This window comes from Salmo salar, chromosome 13, assembly GCF_965601325.2.
Source record: "Salmo salar chromosome 13, fSalSal1, whole genome shotgun sequence".
Lineage (NCBI taxonomy): Eukaryota > Metazoa > Chordata > Actinopteri > Salmoniformes > Salmonidae > Salmo > Salmo salar.
Genome location: NC_138303.1, coordinates 87,346,069 through 87,366,647, shown reverse-complemented (window position 1 = coordinate 87,366,647; position 20,579 = coordinate 87,346,069). Strand labels below are relative to the sequence as shown.

At 40.6% G+C, this 20,579-nt stretch overlaps 1 protein-coding gene across 1 annotated transcript in view; it reads left to right on the top strand.

Annotated features, from left to right (window-relative positions):
• tenm1 (teneurin transmembrane protein 1) overlaps positions 1–20,579 on the top strand; it is a 235,903-nt gene that overhangs the window by 47,786 nt on the left and 167,538 nt on the right. The window contains exon 3 of the mRNA XM_014137548.3: positions 1,524–1,784. Within this exon, the coding sequence (XP_013993023.1) occupies positions 1,524–1,784 (261 nt within the window). The remainder of the gene's footprint in view (positions 1–1,523; positions 1,785–20,579) is intronic.

The following is a 20,579-nucleotide window of genomic DNA, read 5'->3' as shown; positions in this document are numbered from 1 at the left end:
CCCCTACCACCTACATGTACATTATCTCAATTACCTCGAATACCCAGTAACCCTGCACATTGACTCGGTACCGGTACTCCTTGTATATATATATCCTCGTTATTGTTATTTTTATTGTGTTACTATTTTTCCTTTAGTTTCTTTAGCTAGTTTCTTACTTACATTTTTAAAACTCTGCGTTGTTGGTTAAGTAAGGACTCATAAGTAAGCATTTTACATTAAGGTCTACACCTGTTGTATTCGGCGCATGTGACAAATAAAATTTGATGTTGACAACAGATGAGAGTTAAATTCATAATATAGCTAACTTAGGTAGCTAACATCCATTTGGATAAAACAAGTTATATTGACTGGCTAGCTAACTAACTAGTGTTTTGAATTCGTAAAATAGGCTCTGCATTTCAGGAATCACAGTCGCAAGTACCCCTGGTGCACTTATCAATTATTTAGCCATTTAAACCTTGTATGTGAAATGTGAGTTTGTCTGAGGCAGGTCGGATGCGAGCCTGGTTGATGACAGTTGCTATCCAACGGAGCACTGCGATTGGCAGGGCTTAGCGAAGGATCAATTCCATAAGGAGTTGGCAAGAGAGCAGAAACAGTTTTACCCAGGCTATACCAGTGTAGGTCTGTGTACCACACAGTATACTGATAGGTATCAACGTACAGTAGTAAAATGTTCCGTTTTAAAATGGTTCTGTTCACCAAACACGAAATGTGGACTAAACATTGTTTCAAAATGATGTGCATTGACAAAAATATGGCATGTTGCACTCTAGAACAGCCTTTGCGAATCTGCTTTCACTGCCACCAGCTACCTTTCAATAAATAGAGTATGACAACATAGTGGATACTGTGATAACTATAAAGCCCATTCTCTGTAAAGAAATCTGACTCTTAGAAACAATTTTCATATGTTTGGTGAGCACTTCCCCAAGGGATATGTAAGTGAGCACCAAAAATATCTCTTTCCGTTGCTTTATTTGGGAGATCAATGGGAAAAACTCAATTTACTTCACAGCATTTCGTCCCTGAAACCATATGTCACTATGAATTATCTCACGGTATTATTATAATAGAAACAGTCTTTGTTTCTCATTTAGTTAGAATGATCTGTAGATGGTTGTTCAATGATTGATGTTTAAAGGTGAGCCATTTACAGGCATTTTCTGAATTTGAATGAATAGCCAAATGGTTTAAATAAAGCCAGAAAGTATTACATTCTAAAGTATTTTCTGACAATATCTGTCTAGCGTTCCATTATTGGTGGCATTACAACAGTTCTACCAAGTACTGTAGCTTTCAAAATAGTGTCCTCTTGGCTCTTGCAGTGCCTGTTTATTTCAAATATTATTAGCTTCTTCAGTGATGAACTTACTGCAGTGTACACTATAATTCTTTGTTTTGATATATGAAATAATATAACACCATAAAACACTGGCGGAGATATGAAAATAAATTAGTTCATATTGCTATACATAAAGTATGTGACTTGATGTTGTTATTTCCTTTCTCTCTCCTAGAGATGGACTTCTGTGAATCCACCCAGCTAGCGCGGCCCAACTACCAGGCAGAGCTTCGCTCTACCCCCCAGCATGGCTACCCACTGGGTATGGGCTCTGATGTGGAGACAGAGACGGAGGGTGGGCCCTCGCCCGACCACGCCCTAAGACTCTGGATGCAGGAGATTAAATCGGAGCACAGCTCCTGTCTGTCCAGCAGAGCCAACTCTGTCCTGTCTCTCACTGACACCGAGCAGGAGAGGAAGTCAGACGGTGAGAACGGTAAGACCACATGGCACGGGAATTGCAACACCATGGGGTTATACACCATTTATTTACATATCCCACTGTCTGTGTGTTCTTATCATTTCATCAAAAGGTATAAAACAAGAATCCATTTTTTGTTCATAACCTGTTAATAACTATGCTGTACGTAGGATTGAGCTTTGTTCAATAGGTAGCTGTGTATCCCACTATTTTCCCATAATTTCGCTATGAAAATAATGAAAATGGGTCCCGCTGCAGTAAAGCTAAACACTTCTGTTATGTTTTCCACCAAATCTGTCCATGATGTCAACCCAAGAACTCCATAGTGACCACTATTGCAAGGTGTCAGGTAAAACCTATTGTAAGGCGGCAAGGTCCTCAAGGCATTGGGACCTACTGTACTATACACCATAAAGTGACAGTGTGTGTACTGCGACAGTGTATACTGAGGAATATAATGATTTTGGGGTATGTATTTATCTTGAAGACCCGGGGATTCATTCAGCAGGTAATGAAAGCAAACAAAGAGCAGGCTCAGTCTATTGATCGTCAAGAGAAGTGATATTTGTATCAGGGATGTCACGCTCTTAATTCGCTATGCACACTCTTCAGTGAGAGGCAGAACGTTAGTGTGAAATTAAGTTTGCTTGTGTGAGGAACCTTTTCCAGGGTCAAGTCTGATGAGAGAAAAGAGTGAGTCTGTAGCAGCCTCGTTTCTCATGTTGAGGTCCATTCAAAATGTGAAATCAGACAGCAGTGTCAGTTACCCATTTCAGGTCTCCAACAGCTGTAAAAACATACAGTATGTGGAGGAGAGAATAAATCAAGTAATAATTTGATTTATATCAGCTTGTTATTTTGAATGTTTGTCTCAAAGTGCTTTTACACGAGATTCATGCATGATGTCATTTGTGGTAATAATGGAAGAAATAGAGCGTCACCAGAGAACATTATTAATAAATAGGTGCAGATGAGTTGTTTTTGAGATTGTAAGCTGTGGACTGGAGGGTACTGTCCCCTGTGATGCAATGTTACTGCCATTCTAATGTACTCCTTAGCCTTCACATTGACTATTTATCCTGCCAGAAATGTGCATTTGTGAATGTTAAAACACTGAGTGTACAAAACATTGAGAATACGTTTGTAATATTGAGATGCACCCCCCACCCCCTTTTGCCCTCAGAACAGCCTCAATTCATTGGAGCATGGACTCTACAAGGTGTCGAAAGCGTTCCACAGGGATGCTGGCCCATGTTGACTCTAATGCTTCCCACAGTTGTGTCAAGTTGGCTGGATGTCCTTTGGGTGGTGGACCATTCTTGATACACACAGGAAACTGTTGAGCATGTAAAAAACAGCAGTGTTGCAGTCCTTAACACAAACTGGTGCACCTACCATATATACCCTGTTCAAAGGCATTTTGTCTTGCCCATTCACCCTCTGAATAGCACAAAAACACAATCCATGTCTAAATTGTCTCAAGGCCTAAAAATCATTTTTTAACCTGTCTCCTCCCCTTCATCTACACTGATTGAAGTGGATTTAACAAGTGACATCAATAAGGGATCATAGCTTTCACCTGGATTCACCTGGTCAGTCTATGTCATGGAAAGAGCAGGTGTTCCTAATGTTGTACACTCAGTGTATATCTGTTGGGAAGCATGGCCACGTTAATTGCTGAGGTCATTACAGAGACAATGTTGTCATTGTTGTTGCTTTATTATTAATATTGCCTTATTGTCTTTATCTGCACCAGAATGTCCCTCAGCATTTATTTATTCTCAGTCAGAACGATTATCACTCTAGGGAATAAATATTGCTTTGTGGTGGGAAAAAGGCTGTGTTTGAAGTGGGAATATGGTGGGCCTTGTCTTTCTCTTACCGTCCCTGACTCCTGCTGATCTGTTAAGACTGACAGACCAATGGAAAGGAAGAGCAGGATGGGGTTTTGAACTGGCATGGCACTGATGATGTATGTGATCTGCAATTTTAATGAGCTGCAGCGCAGAGGGAGGTTCAGATGCAGTTTACCTCCCTCCCTGAGTTAATGTCTTGGCTCCTCACTATTAAAGTATCTAATGCTATTCCTCCCCATGTAGAAAAATATTATCACTGTTTCTTAATGCAGTATTTATCAGTTTACTCTGAACGGATCTGACCTTTATACTCCCTTGGAAGGAACCAATTGCTCTTGTTATATTTTGGCTACTTGATGCCACAGTACTCTGTCCTCTCCTGGTATTTCACAGCTTATATTGGGTAAATACAACTATTGTTCTGTAAAGGATTACCATGCATGTAAAACCACTGTGGATGAGTGTAGAAATTAATGCTATGCACCATAGACAAGCATGAAGGCTAAGAATGAATGAAAAGGCGTCTTGTTATTCTTTGATTTGGGAAGGAGTGGCTTTTTCCGGTTCTTCAAGGGTTTGGAAGTGTTATTTGAAAATCTGCTATGGTCAGGCTGAACATTATATATTAGCATATTTGGTTCATATATCATACAGCACATTTGGTTGATTGCCATAAACCCTCCTCTTCGTTCTAGGCTTCTGTACACCTTCAGAACAAACACAACGATATCTAACGCCAAACATTGATGGATTAGGCCCCATTGTGGCTGTCACATGCATGTGTGAGGTTGTCCTCAAGAAAATAGTTGAGGTTATACCCTTGGCCAGCAGTGTTAGAAATCATAACATACCTTAGTAGTAGTAGTAGTAGTAGTAGTAGTAGTAGTAGTAGTAGTAGTAGTAGTAGTAGTAGTAGTAGTAGTAGTAGTAGTAGTAGTAGTAGTAGTAGTAGTAGTAGTAGTGCATGGGCACTTTCATGTTATGAACAGTATGTCTCTCTGATGGATGGCTAACTACAGTACATTCTATGCAGACCCTAGGAAATATTGATAATTTGATTCTAGAATAGCTGTACAATAATTCCATCTTGAGTCATATTCGCTGTGTGTATCTATTACCCTGCATGAGCCTACATTTTCACTGGTGTCAATCATAGGAGTAACATAAAGCTGTATGCGTCACCTCCCCCTGTGCCTTGCACCACATGTCACGTCCTGACCATAGTAAGTTGTTATTTTCTATGGTAGAGTAGGTCAGGGCGTGACAGGGGGGTTTTCTAGTTGAGTTTTTCTATGTTATGTTCTAGTTTTGTATTTCTATGTTGGGTTGTTCAAGTTTTTGTATTTGTATGTTGGGCTTTGTTTGAGATGATCTCCAATTAGAGGCAGCTGGTCATCGTTGTCTGTAATTGGAGGTCATATTTAAGTTGGTGTTTGTCCCACCTGGGTTTGTGGGAGATTCATTTTGAGTAGTGTATGTTTCACCTCTGCGTCACGGTTTGTTGTTTTTGTCTTTCAGTTTATTTATGTATTGCATAGTTTCACAGTATAAATAAAATGTGGAATGACACACACGCTGCACTTTGGTCCGCTCATTCCTATGACAACCGTGACACCACCAAAGGGTTTAGCTTTTTTTTGTATGTTCCTGAGAAATTCAGAGCTGAAACAGCCAAAACTCCGCAAACAAAATTATTGAAGGAAAAGATTCCCATCTGATCAATATCTCCTTGTTTGTAAAGTGAGACTTTGTGACAGATTATACATTAACAAACAAAACTACAGGAGTAACTCACTCGGTCATTAATGGATTTAAAAGAAAGGATTTGCCAACAACAATTTGACCCTGTGTTTCAAAAGTTCAAGTTTCATACTGTATGTATTTGTGTTCTTATCTATCAATTAATGCATTCTTCATTTATCAATCCAGTTCATGCTTTATAAGTACTTCTGTTTAATAATGTTCACTGAATGGTTTGAAGTGAGGGGTTAAATAGCTGATGGGTAACAGACGGTATAAATCATCCGAAACTGCTTCCCATTAATGTATGATGCTCATGTATACTTCATTTTCCGGATGAGGTCTACAGTATAGATGTTGTCGATGGGTTGAACAGTATTCTTGTTACAAGACAAAATGTTGTAGAGTTGATCTACATCATAAATGTGTCATGATGTTGAGGATTTTACAATTTTGCCTTTATTCCAATCCATGTATATTGTATTTATCTTACAAAGATATTGCAAATGTAGCTCAGAGCTGTTTTGCCATCTAAAGTTTTACTACATTTTATATTGTCTTTATGTTTTATTTAGTGTAATACTTTATCAGACCTAGAACAATCTTTTGCCTCCTTGTTTTGATATACAATGATGCAAAATCAATTTGTTTAAGTTGTTCATGCCAATGTGTACAGAGTAAGTACTACGCTGTACACAAACAACAAAGTTTGTTTCCTCTCTTGGTGGAATGCCACATAACAAACTGGCCTGGATCCGTTCCAGGAGTGGTCTTGTGGGATTTGGTGTGAGATTAGGCCATGTACAGCGGTCCCCTGGACGTCTTGTGTAAATGCATTTGGCTTTTAGCTCCTGAAGCCCAGCCTCTGGTGAATTATCGACCATTCCATTCGTCACCTCAGAGGGTCTTTAGCTGATATGGTACTACAACACGTCCCTGGGCAATTAAATAGAAATATAAGGCAACAATCAGGACCACATTTATCTGTGTGTCTGAAGGGCTCCAGAAACAGACATAAGTAGTCATGGGCTGATTATATTCTCTGTGCAGAAGAAAGTTAGTACAGGGACTCTTTGCATGTTTCAAATGTGATTTTAACTGCCTTGTTCTTTACATTTGGATCAGATTTCCGGGAGACAATGACAGTATCTTGTAGAAAGTAAAAAAACATAAAGAATCCACACGTCTGGGTTTCATTCCTCTGCATTGTCAAATATATCTCATTTATATGAATTATGCTCTATATAAAATTTGTATTCAAGCTGTGGTGATAACAAAGTTATCTCCCAAACTGTCCATCATGTAATTTAATACAAGTTTAACAGGTGACAAGCCTTAATCTAAAATTCATACCAAAAAGGTATTATTTGTTCAATTTGTTTTCTCCCCCTTCCATTTCATGCCGGAAAATTGGCAGGAGTGAAAATGAGAAAATGAGAAAATGAGAACCTGAGCTCTGCAGTGGTTCAATAAGATGATTCTATTAATTATTAATATTTTAACGGCCCCCATATGCCACGACTGATATTGTGTGATGGATTCACATCTTTGAATGAATTTCATCAGTTTAATGTAAAGTGTCGACATCAGAGCCATCCTCCTCTCCCTCTGGCTACTCTGAGACGAGATGATTGGGGGCTGTGAGACACACGAACCCTCGGAAGACGGACACATCAAATACCCTCCTAATGACTGACTCCGTTATGGAAACGTATGAGCCATATCAGTCTAAATAAAGCAGACGAGCTTGAACAATTTCATCAGGAAAACATCAAAGGGAAGGATTAAACCAAACTGTTAAATATGAGATGAATTAAGAGCATTAGACAGAATACCGTGGTGTGTATTCCTCTTAGGATGCTAGCTTGTTTATCATTAGATATTAGCTTGTGCCCTTTTACTTAATGTTTTTTGGCTGTAATGATGATGGTTTTAATGATCAGGGAAGTTACCCACTGTAACGACAGGGCTGGCTGAATGTATGGTCTGATTATAGGGGTCAATATTTAAAGAGACTATGTTGTCTAGATTTATGACAGATGTGGGCTTTGAAGTTTTGGGGTGTATCGTATGTCTGTATTTGGAGTAGACAGTCCATCTGATTGGACTATGCACTCTTAAAAAAGGGTTCCAATAGGAATCTTCGGCTGTCTGTCACGATTGTCGTAAGGAGTGGACCAAAACACAGCAGGAAAATGTATACTCATCTTCTTTTTTAATTTGAAGAAGGAAAAACAAAATAAACACGTATACAAAAACAAACGACTCCAAACAGTCCCGTCAGGTGCAACAAACACTAAACCAGGAAATAACTACCCACAAACCCCCATAGAACAAACACCCCTATAAATAGGACCTTCAATCAGAGGCAACGAGAAGCAGCTGCCTCCAATTGAAGGTCAACCCAATAAACACCACATAGAAATAGACCAACTAGAAATAACATAGAAATACACTAACATAGAACATAACCCAAACAACCCCGAAACACCCTAAACAAACACCCCCTGCCACGCCCTGACCAAACTACAATAACAAACAGCCCCTTTACTGGTCAGAACGTGACACTGTCCTCATAGGAGAACCCTTTTTGGTTCCAGGTAGAACACTTTTTGGTTCCAGGTAGAACCCGTTTGGGTTCCAGGTAGAACCCTTTGTAAAAAAGGGTTCAACAAAATGTTTCTACCTGCAACCAAAAAGGGTTCTTCAAAGGGTTCTCCTATGGGGACATCCGTATATATGGTATATATGGTAGGTGCACCAGGTGCACCAGGTTCTCCTATGGGGACATCCGTATATATGGTATATATGGTAGGTGCACCAGGTTCTCCTATGGGGACATCCGTATATATGGTATATATGGTAGGTGCACCAGGTGCACCAGGTTCTCCTATGGGGACATCCGTATATATGGTATATATGGTAGGTGCACCAGGTGCACCAGGTTCTCCTATGGGGACATCCGTATATATGGTATATATGGTAGGTGCACCAGGTGCACCAGGTTCTCCTATGGGGACATCCGTATATATGGTATATATGGTAGGTGCACCAGGTGCACCAGGTTCTCCTATGGGGACATCCGTATATATGGTATATATGGTAGGTGCACCAGGTGCACCAGGTTCTCCTATGGGGACATCTGTATATATGGTAGGTGCACCAGTTCTAGATAGCACCTTTTTTCTAAGTGTGCTCAAGTCAAGACTGTCAGCCTGTCTGCATCAGAAAGTGACATCTTTCTGATGCATTGTGGGACTTATTGTCTTGGATATAGGATATTTTACGTGTCTGATTGAATTGTATTATTGCATGTATTATTTTTCCAGTGATTCCATCTCATTGCTTTGTCTTTTGCATCCTGAGCGTTTCTGTCGTCAACCCCACAGTACAGAAACAAAAAAAAAGTGTATTATTCTGCAGAATTACCATGCCATTCTTGTGAGGGAAATGTACACTGAGGAGGGTGTTGAATCAGACTTTACTTTTTTCGCCCCATATTAGAGACTTCAGAGCAGGCAGCTCCAGTGATGATGAGCCTGATTAATGCTAAAGGTAGCAACCAAGAGAGATCCCTCATATGTGTCTGCCTCTGCTGTCTGACTGCTGGAACAGCCTGCATGTCAAAGCTGAGGCTTCTACATCTGCCACTGCCGCCTGATGCTGTCTCCAAGGTCTAGAGCAGCCTGTCTGTCCTGGCTATGAATGATACTCTTTTGAATGCAATTGATGTGTAGTTACAGATGTAGGATCTTAATTTGAGCCAGTTTGCTACAGCAGGAAAATAATCCTGCAGCAACAGGAAATGTGAATTATTGTGTGGATTATAATGAATAGACATGTTTTGTAGGGGTTGATACATTTTTTGTTAGGGCAAATCAAGTCTGATCAAGTTTGCATTTCCTGCTGTGCAGGCAAATTCTCAGAAACAAAAGAGTGATCAAACTAAGATCCTACATCTGTATTTTATTTCCAATTTACCCATAATATACTTCACAGGGCAATAGATGGATAGATACAAATAGATGATGAATGGATGAAAATGTGTACATTTAGGGAGCCCTTTGGCTGTTTTATTATTGTTCAACATAATTTGCCTACTTATAAAATAATGCCTTTTTAATGAATTCTTAAAACCCTCCAGTATTAATATTTAATTTTCAATATCTAAAGCCTAATCAGAACAAGCCAGAGAACAGGAAATGAGGCTCCATTTTAGGATAAGTGCCGTTATTATACCACTCTGTCTTAAAATTTGAGGAAATGGTTAAAATGAAAGAATGGGTGAAATGTGCTAGCTGGTACAGTTTCCCCACTGCAAAGGCCCAGCTCTAACACTAGCTAGTGTGTTTGTTTGGTGATAATTGACATGTGTGCTGACTGCAGCACCATCAGTGTCCTGCTGAACAAACATGAGGAGGTCATCCACCTGCCAGTTCAGGCTACTAGGCTGGGGAGAGAGGATGAAGTCCTCTACTACAGTGTTGTTCTACGTTGATCCTCCTACGTTGATCCTCCCGTTTATACAGGCAGCCCAATTCTGATATTTTTTCACTAATTGCGTCTTTTGACATTTTGCCAATAATTGGGCAAAAGATCAGAATTGGACTGCCTGTGTAAATCCAGCCCTGGAGACACGCTGTGCATCCTGAATTTACCTCCAGCTGAGTATCAATTAGACACTCATTAGTAGATCTGATTGGCTAAGGCCAACCAATTAGCTGGAAGATGACTCTGAAGACACATTGATAGACATATTGCCTGCATTTGTGGATAGTTGCTTGTTTTCATTACACCACCCTGAGATGGTCGATGTTATCCATTTGAGCAAATGACAAATGAGTCTTGACGAAATAATGTGTATCTCCTTTTTATGCATTGGTTGGTTGTCTGAAGAACATGCTGAAGCCACCATGTGTAGGAGCTGCTACGGTTTCCCTTCATTTTAGAGTATACTGGAATATACTGCCTACGGTACTGTATATGTAGCCTAATGATCTGTGTCTCTGGGTGGGTTCAACTCGAGGAACCAATCCACTGGGCACAGAATTCAGTCAGTTAAACGTCTAGTTTTGATTTACATTTGGTTGAGTTGTCAACTAATGTGAATTCAACATGAAATTCATTGTCACCATTTTCCCCCCCGTTATGTTGTTGACTTTTTGCAAATCCAGTCAGTTTTCCACGTTGATTCAACACCATCACATAGTTTAGGGGTGAAATTGCATGAAAACAATGTTGATTCAACCAGTTTTTTGCCCAGTGGGATAATATCTGACAATTTCTAATTCAAGTTTGAACTAAAGGGCTTACATTTTGTCAGGGTGGGAGGCAGTCATCCAACTCAATGACAAAATGAAAAATGACAGTCGATTTTTCCTGCTCATTCACATTGCATTTGGAAAGTATTCAGACCCCTTGACTTTTTCCACATTTTGTTACATTACAGCCTTATTCTAAAATCAAAACATCAATCTACACACAATACCCAATAATGACAAAGAAAAAACAGTTTTTTTATATTATTTGCAAATTTATAAAATAAAACAGAAATATTAAATTGACTTAAGTATTCAGACCGTTTACTCAATATTTTGTTGAAGCACCTTTGGCAGCAATTACAGACTCAAGTCTTCTTGGGTATGACAATACAAGCTTGGCACACCTGTATTTGGGGAGTTTCTCCCATTCTTCTCTGCAGATCCTCTCAAGCTCTGTCAGGTTGGATGGGGAGTGTCACTGCACAGCTATTTTCAGGTCTCTCCAGAGATGTTTGATCGGGTTCAAGTCCAGGCTCTGGCTGGGCCACTCAAGGACATTCAGAGACAAGTCCCGAAGCCACACCTGCATTGTCTTGGCTGTGTGCTTAGGGTTGTTGTCCTGTTGGAAGGTGAACCTTAGTCCCAGTCTGAGGTCCTGAGCTCTCTGGAGCAGGTTTTCATCAAGGATCTCTCTGTACTTTGCTCTGTTCATCTTTCCCTTGATCCTGACTTGTCTACCAGTCACTGCTGAAAAACATCCCCACAGCATGATGCTGCCACCCCCATGCTTCACCGTAGGGATTGTGACCCTTGGCATTCAGGCCAAAGAGTTCAATCTTGTTTTCATCAGACCAGAGAATCTTGTTTCTCATGGTCTGAGAGTCTTTAGGTAACCTTTTGGCAAACTACAAGCGGGCTGTCAGGTGCCTTTTACTGAGGAGTGGCTTCCGTCATGCAACTCTACCATAAAGGCCTGATATGTGGAGTGCTGCAGAGATGGTTGTCCTTCTGGAAGGTTCTCCCATCTCCACAGAGGAACTCTGGAGCTCTTACATTTAAGAATGATGGAGGCCACTTTGTTCTTGGGGACCTTCAATGCTGCAGAAATATTTTGGTACACTTCCCCAGATCTGTTCCTTCAACACAATCCTGTCCCGGAGCTCTATGGACAATTCCTTCAAACTCATGGCTTGGTTTTTGCTCTGGGACCTTATATAGACAGGTGTGTGCCTTTCCAAATCATGTCCAGTCAATATAATTTACCACAGATGGACTCATATTGAGACGTTTCAAGTTGTAGAAACGTCTCAATATGATCAATGAAAACAGGATGCACTTGAGCTCAATTTCGAGACTCGTAGCAAAGGGTTTGAATACTTATGTAAATAAGGTATTTCAGTTTTAGATTTTTAAAACATTTGCAAAAATGTCTACAAAATTGTTTTCGCTTTGTCATTATGTGGTATTCTGTGTAGATGTATGAGGAAATAAATGTATTTAATCCATTTTAGAATAAGGTTGTAATGTAACAAAATGTGAAAAAAGTCAAGGGGTCTGAATACCTTCCCGAATGCACTGTATATGGCCCTCTTCCTGCTGAAACGACTCTTTTTTTGTCTTTCACCCTGAAGGCGTCTTCCTCTTCTGAACAGTCACCCATCAAAACGGTGCCCTTTTTACTACTTCAAATGTCTTTCTCTCCAACTTTGCTCTGAACAGCTATGTTCAGTAAGCAGGAAACTGCTTGCAGACAGACACAATGGAAGAGATCCAGACCAACATATTAAGCTGCAAGAGCTCCTAATCTTGACCATATCATTCTCCTCCACAGAAAACTCCCTCATCTGCAATCTGCCACTGGATATGCTTGTTAACAATGCCTGCCCTGCCTGTGTCTTTTCACTCATAAATTCCTCCTTGCCGCTTCTTTGCCATCATTACTCCTAGATGATGACTCTTGCCAACCCCCACACTCCCCACATTCCTGGCAGTCATGGACTTATTCCTATTAGTCCTTTTTCATCCGCCATCCACTGCTCCAAACACGTTCACCCTCGCCAGTACATCTCATGTTGACCCCAACTCCCCCTTCTCCCCTCCTGGACCCCCCTCTCACCATTTCTTCCTCCCTTCTCTGCCCTCTGTTCTTTTCTCAAGAGCTGTTCTCTTTGGCTTAAAGCCATCTCTATCTATATTCCTGCTCCACTCCCTCTCACACCATGAAATATGAAAAGGACTCAAAAATAACATAAATTAGTGATGATCAGACGCAGCCAAGTTAACAGACCTCATATGGCTCTTAGAGCAGTTACAAGTCTAAGCAGGGTTTTTCATTCAGGAGTTGGAACTCAAATTGGAATGTCAGCTTAATGACCACAATAAGCAATAGCCTATTCTCTTTTTCTGGGTCTTCCATACAACGTTAAAATGGCAGCTCTAAATTTGACCCTCATTAAATATAGACGGTTGGCATCTTCTGACTCCCTGGCTTGCACAGTCTTTTTCAAAATGTAATTATGAAATGCATAAGCTTCCTCATCTCAATCCGACACCACCAAGACCTAACTTTATGAGCTGCACCAACTTTATATTCATAGATCTCTCCAGAGGTGACAGCCCCACCAAATCATAATGATCATTGTTTTGATTCTCTTACATTACTCAGGAAATAAAGTGGCGTTTGGAGTTTTTAAACTCCGTTTTGGGGAAAATGAACATTTCACAAAAATCAATGCCCTCTTCAGTTGCATTGTTAGTGAAGAGGAAATGCCATAATTGTATGTCTCTTCCAGCATCTCTCTGAGCGTTCATTGGACTAAGGTCTTCTCCGTGGTTCTTTTAGAAGAGATAGAAAATGGTCTTGTTTCAGAGTTATAATCAAACAAACCTTGGCTGTGGTTTTCATCAGAATTACTTTTTATTCTGTGCATGGCTGCAACTGTGGCAGTAGTTTATCTTCAGCTTGGTTGACAGGCTTTATGCCATCCTCCCTCCTACTCATAAGGCTAGATGATGATGCTGTTGCCGCACACAGACACAGCACAACTCTCCCAGTGAGTGTCGGTGAGAGCGGGCGATAATGTGGCTTGCTTTAGGAAGAAAGCATAAGGCTTCAGTCACATCGTAAATGGAGGCATCACTCTGGGGAATGGACATATTTTCTAAAGGACTGACACATCTGGCTCTCCTGGCTCCACTGGAGAGATTCATTTGCTGCTTGTTTGTGTAATTAGGGAGGTTAACATTCAACACTTTAACAGTCTCAAGAGCAGCAAAAATCTCGTAAAACAAAGCACAGAAAAGGGATTCAACATATTTAAAGTTTAAATGGTTTATTTCAATTGCATATTATCCACATGTAAGTCTCCTCTTCTGGTTCCGTTGCGGTCGTTGCAGTCGGGGGTTGGGGGGACTGATAGATTTTTATCCAACACTCTTAATTATCGGCTTTCGTTTCCTGCCACTTGGAACTAGGTCTGTCTTGGGGATTTATTTGAAATTCAATGAGAACCTGGATAACAATGCTGGAAAATCTACATTATACACTGTACAAGGGGTGTGTGAGAGAGAGAGCACACTCCCACTAGGCCCAAATGCTAATAATGTTCCCCTCCCCTGCAGATGCTCATTGCTACTGTCTTCCCTGGAAAACACAGAACAACACCTGTTTCATTTGTTTGGTCAACAGGCCTTTGATAACATTTTCTTATGGAGCTTTCTGCCTTAATCCGCCAAAGTCAAACATCTATTTGCAATGTCCCCAAATTCCATTATGATTTCGGTAATAGAATGGCAGCGGTGGGCTCTTATCTGTTTGAAATGTCAGGAATGATAATGGATTGACCTCCGACAGAATGCGTAATGCTGGCAAACTGGGGCTGGCTCTTGCTGCTGTCACACACCACACACACACATGCATGCACGCGTACACAAACACACACACACCACTTTTATGCCTGCATTGTGTCTCATTCTCTAGGGTTCTGCAAAGCATGGGAGGTTTCATCTTCTTGGTCTCTCTAAATGCAAATTCACACATTTGTTCAAAGTGATTATGTTTTATATGTGCCATGTGATAAAGATATACTGTTATAGAAAATGATAATAACAGGTTTGGTAGAAATGGAACGGTTCAGACAATTTTAATTATCAGTAATTTGTAGTTGCGGAATTTAATTGAAGAATGAATAGATTGAATCACCTCTATTCCTCTGATGAAATGAATACACTCGATTATTTGTTTGTGCTCGCTGTTGTTATGTGTCCATTGGTGCACATATTCAGTGTTATGGTGTAATGACTGCATGAATGGAATGGTTGTGTTATAAAACAGCATCTGATTCAGGCAGGAACATCTGTACTGGTCCCCTGGGATGCAGAGACAGACGAATGGAATGCTAAGACCATAGAAAGCTAATATATATAACACTGGATCCCTTTGGTATTCAACCTGCGTATGTAAATTCAGTGTCCAGGTCCATGTTAATGTTTGTTTTATTGAAACGTAAAACCAATAAAGGGCCTGCACACTATCCTATAAACCTAGACCAAGATTTTCTATGAACATGCCTCAAATAAAACAGAGGAAGCAAGTGTGTTTAGTCTCTGTCCATGGATTTGTATGGCTTCATACCAAGTTTGAAACTTTAATTTAATTCAACATTACAGTAACTAAATCTACATTAACTTATCACTTACCATGCAAGTGGGATACAGTGGAAATAATATGCATGGGAAACAGAAGAATAAAAATGTAATTAATCTCATTCAACATGTTAAAGTATAATAGTCCAGGCTAATGATGATAGTCATAACATGCAGAAGCAACATGGTCGTCTTAGATCATGGGGTTTTAAACAGACAAACCAATGTTTCCAGTCCTCCCACATTAGATTCCAATGTCAGTATTCATCATTATTTCACATGATGAGAATTCACCTGCTGAACATTTACAAATGCTTACTACTCTGATAAGCTGATATCCTCTTTGATACTCCATCATGAAATGGCAACATCAAAATGTTTGATTTGCGCATGTCTGAAAAAGGTAGAGAGGAAAAGGGTATGGGAAAAATGGGTAGCTCCATATTCATGTTATTGACATAAACCTTTACAGTAGGCCTACTAATTCCCTTTATATGAATTGATTCATCTTATCTTAATGATTCATTGATAATGTTAAGGATTTTCTGTCAGAACGAGCCCTCTGGCTAATGTCGCTTTCTCCTCTTGATGGCGGTAGATATTCAGCATTCCTCTCGGGACCCAGGAAAATGGATGCATCATTGGCGTAATCGTTAGGCTGGTAGAGCTCTCTGGTTTGGAGATGCTGAACGCAAAACTTCAATATTTCCCTAAGGCGTTGTCCAAACACATTTGCCAAAAACACATTTGCAATATCTGAGATAGCATGGTTGGTGAGCACTGCTGTGATTACTCAAAAGCGCTCGCTGACCTGAAAGATCATTCCAAGTAGTAGAAGATTTCAAGAGTGTCCTCACTCTGCCAATGCAGTCCATTCCTCTGTGCGTCTGTGACGTGAAATAAAACATTGGCACGGCAATGGAGCAGCATCTGAAATATTGACACTAGCAGAGACCTTTCCACCCTTCATGCAGGCCCCTAAAAAGTGATATGTGTCGCTGCTCTGAACAAACACATGGCTGTGTCACAGGCAGCAGGCAATTCTGAGGAGTTGAATTGAAAATCCACATAATAGGTGCTTTTCCCTTTGCCGCGAGTCAAGCTTATCGCAGAGTGCACACTAACCACCCTGAGAATTAGCCTTCCTCACCCACTATTGTGCTGTCAGGAATACAAATGATGACCCATCTAAATAAAGATTGGCTCCGTCGCCATGATGTATGAAGTGCTTTTGGCTAAATGTACTGCTCTTGAAGCGATAAGATTGTGCACAGGTGTGTCTAAAAAGTCAGAGTGCCCTTTTTGGGTGGGAGTGTGTGCAGTTATAACTAGACCCTTGAACAAAACCAGACTTTGTTTTTTCTTATCTCTATTTATTTTAAATCAAATCAAATTTTTATTTGTCACATACACATGGTTAACAGATGTTAATGCGAGTGTAGCAAAATGCTTGTGCTTCTAGTTCCGACAGTGCAGTAATATCTAATAAGTAATCTAACAAATTCACAACGACTACCTTATACACACAATGTAAGGGTATGGAATAAGAATATGTACAGTACATATAATATATGGATGCACGATGGCCGAATGGCATAGGCAAGATGCCTTCTTGCCTTCTGGATGGTAGCGGGGTGAACAGGCAGTGTTGTCCTTGATGATATTTTTGGCCTTCCTGTGACATTGGGTGCTGTAGGTGTCCTGGAGGGAAGACCGCACTACCCACTGGAGAGCCTTGCGGTTGAGGGCGGTGCAGTTGCCATACCAGGCGGTGATACAGCCCGACAGGATTCTCTCGATTGTGCATCTGTAGAAGTTTGTGAGGGTTGTAGGTGACAAGGCAAATTGTTGCGCTATTGCGCCTTCTTCACCACACTGTCTGTGTGGGTGGACCATTTCAGTTTGTCCATGATGTGTACGCCGAGGAACTTAAAACTTTCCACCTTCTCCACTACTGTCCCTTGGATGTGGATAGGGGGGTGCTCCCTCTGCTGTTTCCTGAAGTTCACAATCATCTCCTTTGTTTTGTTGACGTTGAGTGAGAAGTAATTTTCCTGACACCACACTCCGAGGGCCATCACCTCCTCCCTGTAGGCTGTTTCGTCGTTGTTGGTAATCAAGCCTATCACTGTAGTGTCGTCTGCAAACTTGATGATTGAGTTGGAGGCGTGCATGGCCACGCAGTCATGGGTGAACAGGGAGTACAGGAGAGGGCTGAGAACGCACCCTTGTGGGGCCCCAGTGTTGAGGATCAGAGGGGTGGAGATGTTGTTTCCTACCTTCACTACCTGGGGGTGGCCCGTCAGAAAGTCCAGGACCCAGTTGCATAGGGCGGGGTCGAGACTCAGGGTCTCAAGCTTAATGATGAGTTTGGAGGGTACTATGGTGTTAAATGCTGAGCTGTAGTCAATGAACATCATTCTTACATAGGTATTCCTCTTGTCCAGATGGGATAGGGCAGTGTGCAGTGTGATGGCGATTGCATTGTCTGTGGACTTATTGGGGCGGTAAGCAAATTGGAGTGGGTCTAGGGTATCAGGTAGGGTGGAGGTGATATGATCCTTGACTAGTCTGTCAAAGCACTTCATGATGACAGAAGTGAGTGCTACGGGGCGATAGTCATTTAGTTCAGTTACCTTAGCTTTCTTGGGAACAGGAACAATGGTGGCCATCTTGAAGCAAGTGGGGACAGCAGACTGGGATAGGGATTGATTGAATATGTCTGTAAACACACCAGCCAGCTGGTCTGCGCATACTCTGAGGACGCGGGCTGGCAGCCTTGCGAGGGTTAACACATATAAATGTTTTACTCACGTTGGCCATATTGAAGGAGAGGCCACAGTCTTTGGTAGCGGGCCGTGTCGGTGGGACTGTATTGTCTTCAAAGTGCACAAAGAAGTTGTGTAATTTGTCTGGGAGCGAGACGTCGATGTCCGCGACGGGGCTGGTTTTCTTTTTGTTATCCGTGATTGTCTGTTGACCCTGTCACATACGTCTCGTGTTTGAGCCATTAAATTGCGACTCTACTTAGTCTCTATACTGACGCTTTGCTTGTTTGATTGCCTTGCAGAGGGAATAGCTACACTGTTTGTATATGATCATGTTTCCAGTCGCCTTGCCATGATTAAATGCGGTGGTTCGCACTTTCAGTTTTGCGCGAATGCTGCCACCAATCCATGGTTTCTGGTTAGGGAAGGTTTTAATAGTCACAGTGGGTACAACATCTCTAATGCACTTCCTAATAAACTCACTCACCGAGTCACCGTATACGTCAATGTTATTGTCTGAGGCTACCCGGAACATATCCCAGTCCACTTGATCAAAGCAATCTTGAAGCGTGTACCATATTTTGTTTCAAATTCTGTATACATGCTATTTTTTAAACCTTAGTCACTTACATGTATTTTTCTTTGAATTTTCCTTTCAAGCACGTCTGAATTTCCTACTACTATAGACCAGATATTAAACGTGTTCAAAAACAACTACGATTAGAGCCAGAGCTGCTTGGTAAACTGTGAAGAGAGATTGCATGATGTGGGTAATCTTGTTATAGAGCCCTTAATGAGAGTGGGAGTCAGGGCAGCAGGTGTTATAATAATCGGGGCTCTGAGCTGTGCCCCAAACCTGCTGCGGATTTGCACACCATGTTGTGTGACCTCCCATAATCCAGCCAGTGCACACCAGTCACAACATATACCAGGATAGGAGTTGACTGTGAGATTCAAGTGTGCTGTTTTGTATTTACCTTTCATAATACAGGAATTAAAGCACAAATGCCTTTAGTGCCCTCTCTCAATAGAAGCTTCTAGTAGTAGAAGAAGGATACATTTAATCTTGATCTATGGGCCAGTGGGACTACAAACTCCATGTTTCTACTGCCCTGATAAAATTAGCTGCTGTATTTTAATTATGCTGTCTTTCTTTGCAAACATCTAGCAGTACTAATGCAGATTGAGTGGTTGATTGTATTCCTTGTCTGGTTTTGACGTCTCTCTCCTTATATTCTCATCTCCCTTCCCAAGACATACAGAATGATCAACATCCCGTTTTGTTAGATTTTTAATTGAGCTGTCAACAAACATGAATTCGTTTCCAAATCTAACAACCATGAAACCTTGTATATCTTTGGATTGAATTGAGACAGAAATTGTGAACATTGATGATTTTTTTGAAAATGCTATCAAAAAGCCTTGATGATACAGTTATGAAAAAGTATGGAGAAATAACAGTGAGACAATGTTGACTGACTCAAGCCATTATTACCATTTGGGTATTTCTTGAGATTACTATTTACATAAGCAGTACAACCTTCTATGCTCAAGAATAATTACTTTCTAATTCACTTGATTAGATATTTTGTGTCAATCCATTTCAATCCAAGTCATAGTAAACTGATTATTGTTTTCAAGAAAAACACTTGTTATGCTTGCCATGTCTACTGTACCTTAATCAGTGGTGTAAAGTATAAATACTTTAAAGTACTACTTAAGTAGCTTTTTTGGGTATCTGTACTTTACTATTTATATATCTTTTTTACTACTTTTACTTTTACTTCACTACATTCCTAAAGAAAATAATGTACTTTTTACTTCATACATTTTCCCTGACACTCAAAAGTACTCGTTACATTTAGAATTCTTTGCAGGACAGGAAAATGGTCAAATTCACCAACTTATCAAGAGAACATCCCTGGTCATCCTTACTGCCTCTGATTTGGCGGACTCACTAAACAGACATGCTTCATTTGTAAGGTATGTCAGAGTATTGGAGTGTGCCCCTGGCTATCTGTAAATAAAAAAAAACAAGAAAATGGTGGTTTGCTTAATATAAGGAATTTGAAATGATTTATACTTTTACTTTTGATACTTAAGTATATTTGAGCAATTGTGACTTGTTTCAGGAAACTAGGCGTATGTCGTGCAGCGCTACTTTACAGGAGCGCCATTTGAATTTAAACTTTTTTTAAATCAAAATGCATTTTTTGGCAGAAAAGCCTTCTGGAACATGTGCACATGTATGTGCCTTAATAACAAAGTTGTATGCCATCTGTGAATACGAATACAATTGTTAAACTACGAGCCTACTTGGTCTAGCCATGGAAAAAGCCAGCAACCTTTCCTCTAGCTATGATTGGCTGGACATGCCGAGAGATGAGTTCGAATTGGTCTGCCATGTAGAACGCTTCTGTCTATAATATGAGCTGGTCAGTATGTGTAGGTAATCCTTTCTAACACTGCTTTAAAAAAAATGTATCATAGATATAGTAGAAATGCATAAGTGTTGCTCTCCACTTTCTGGACACCGAGTTT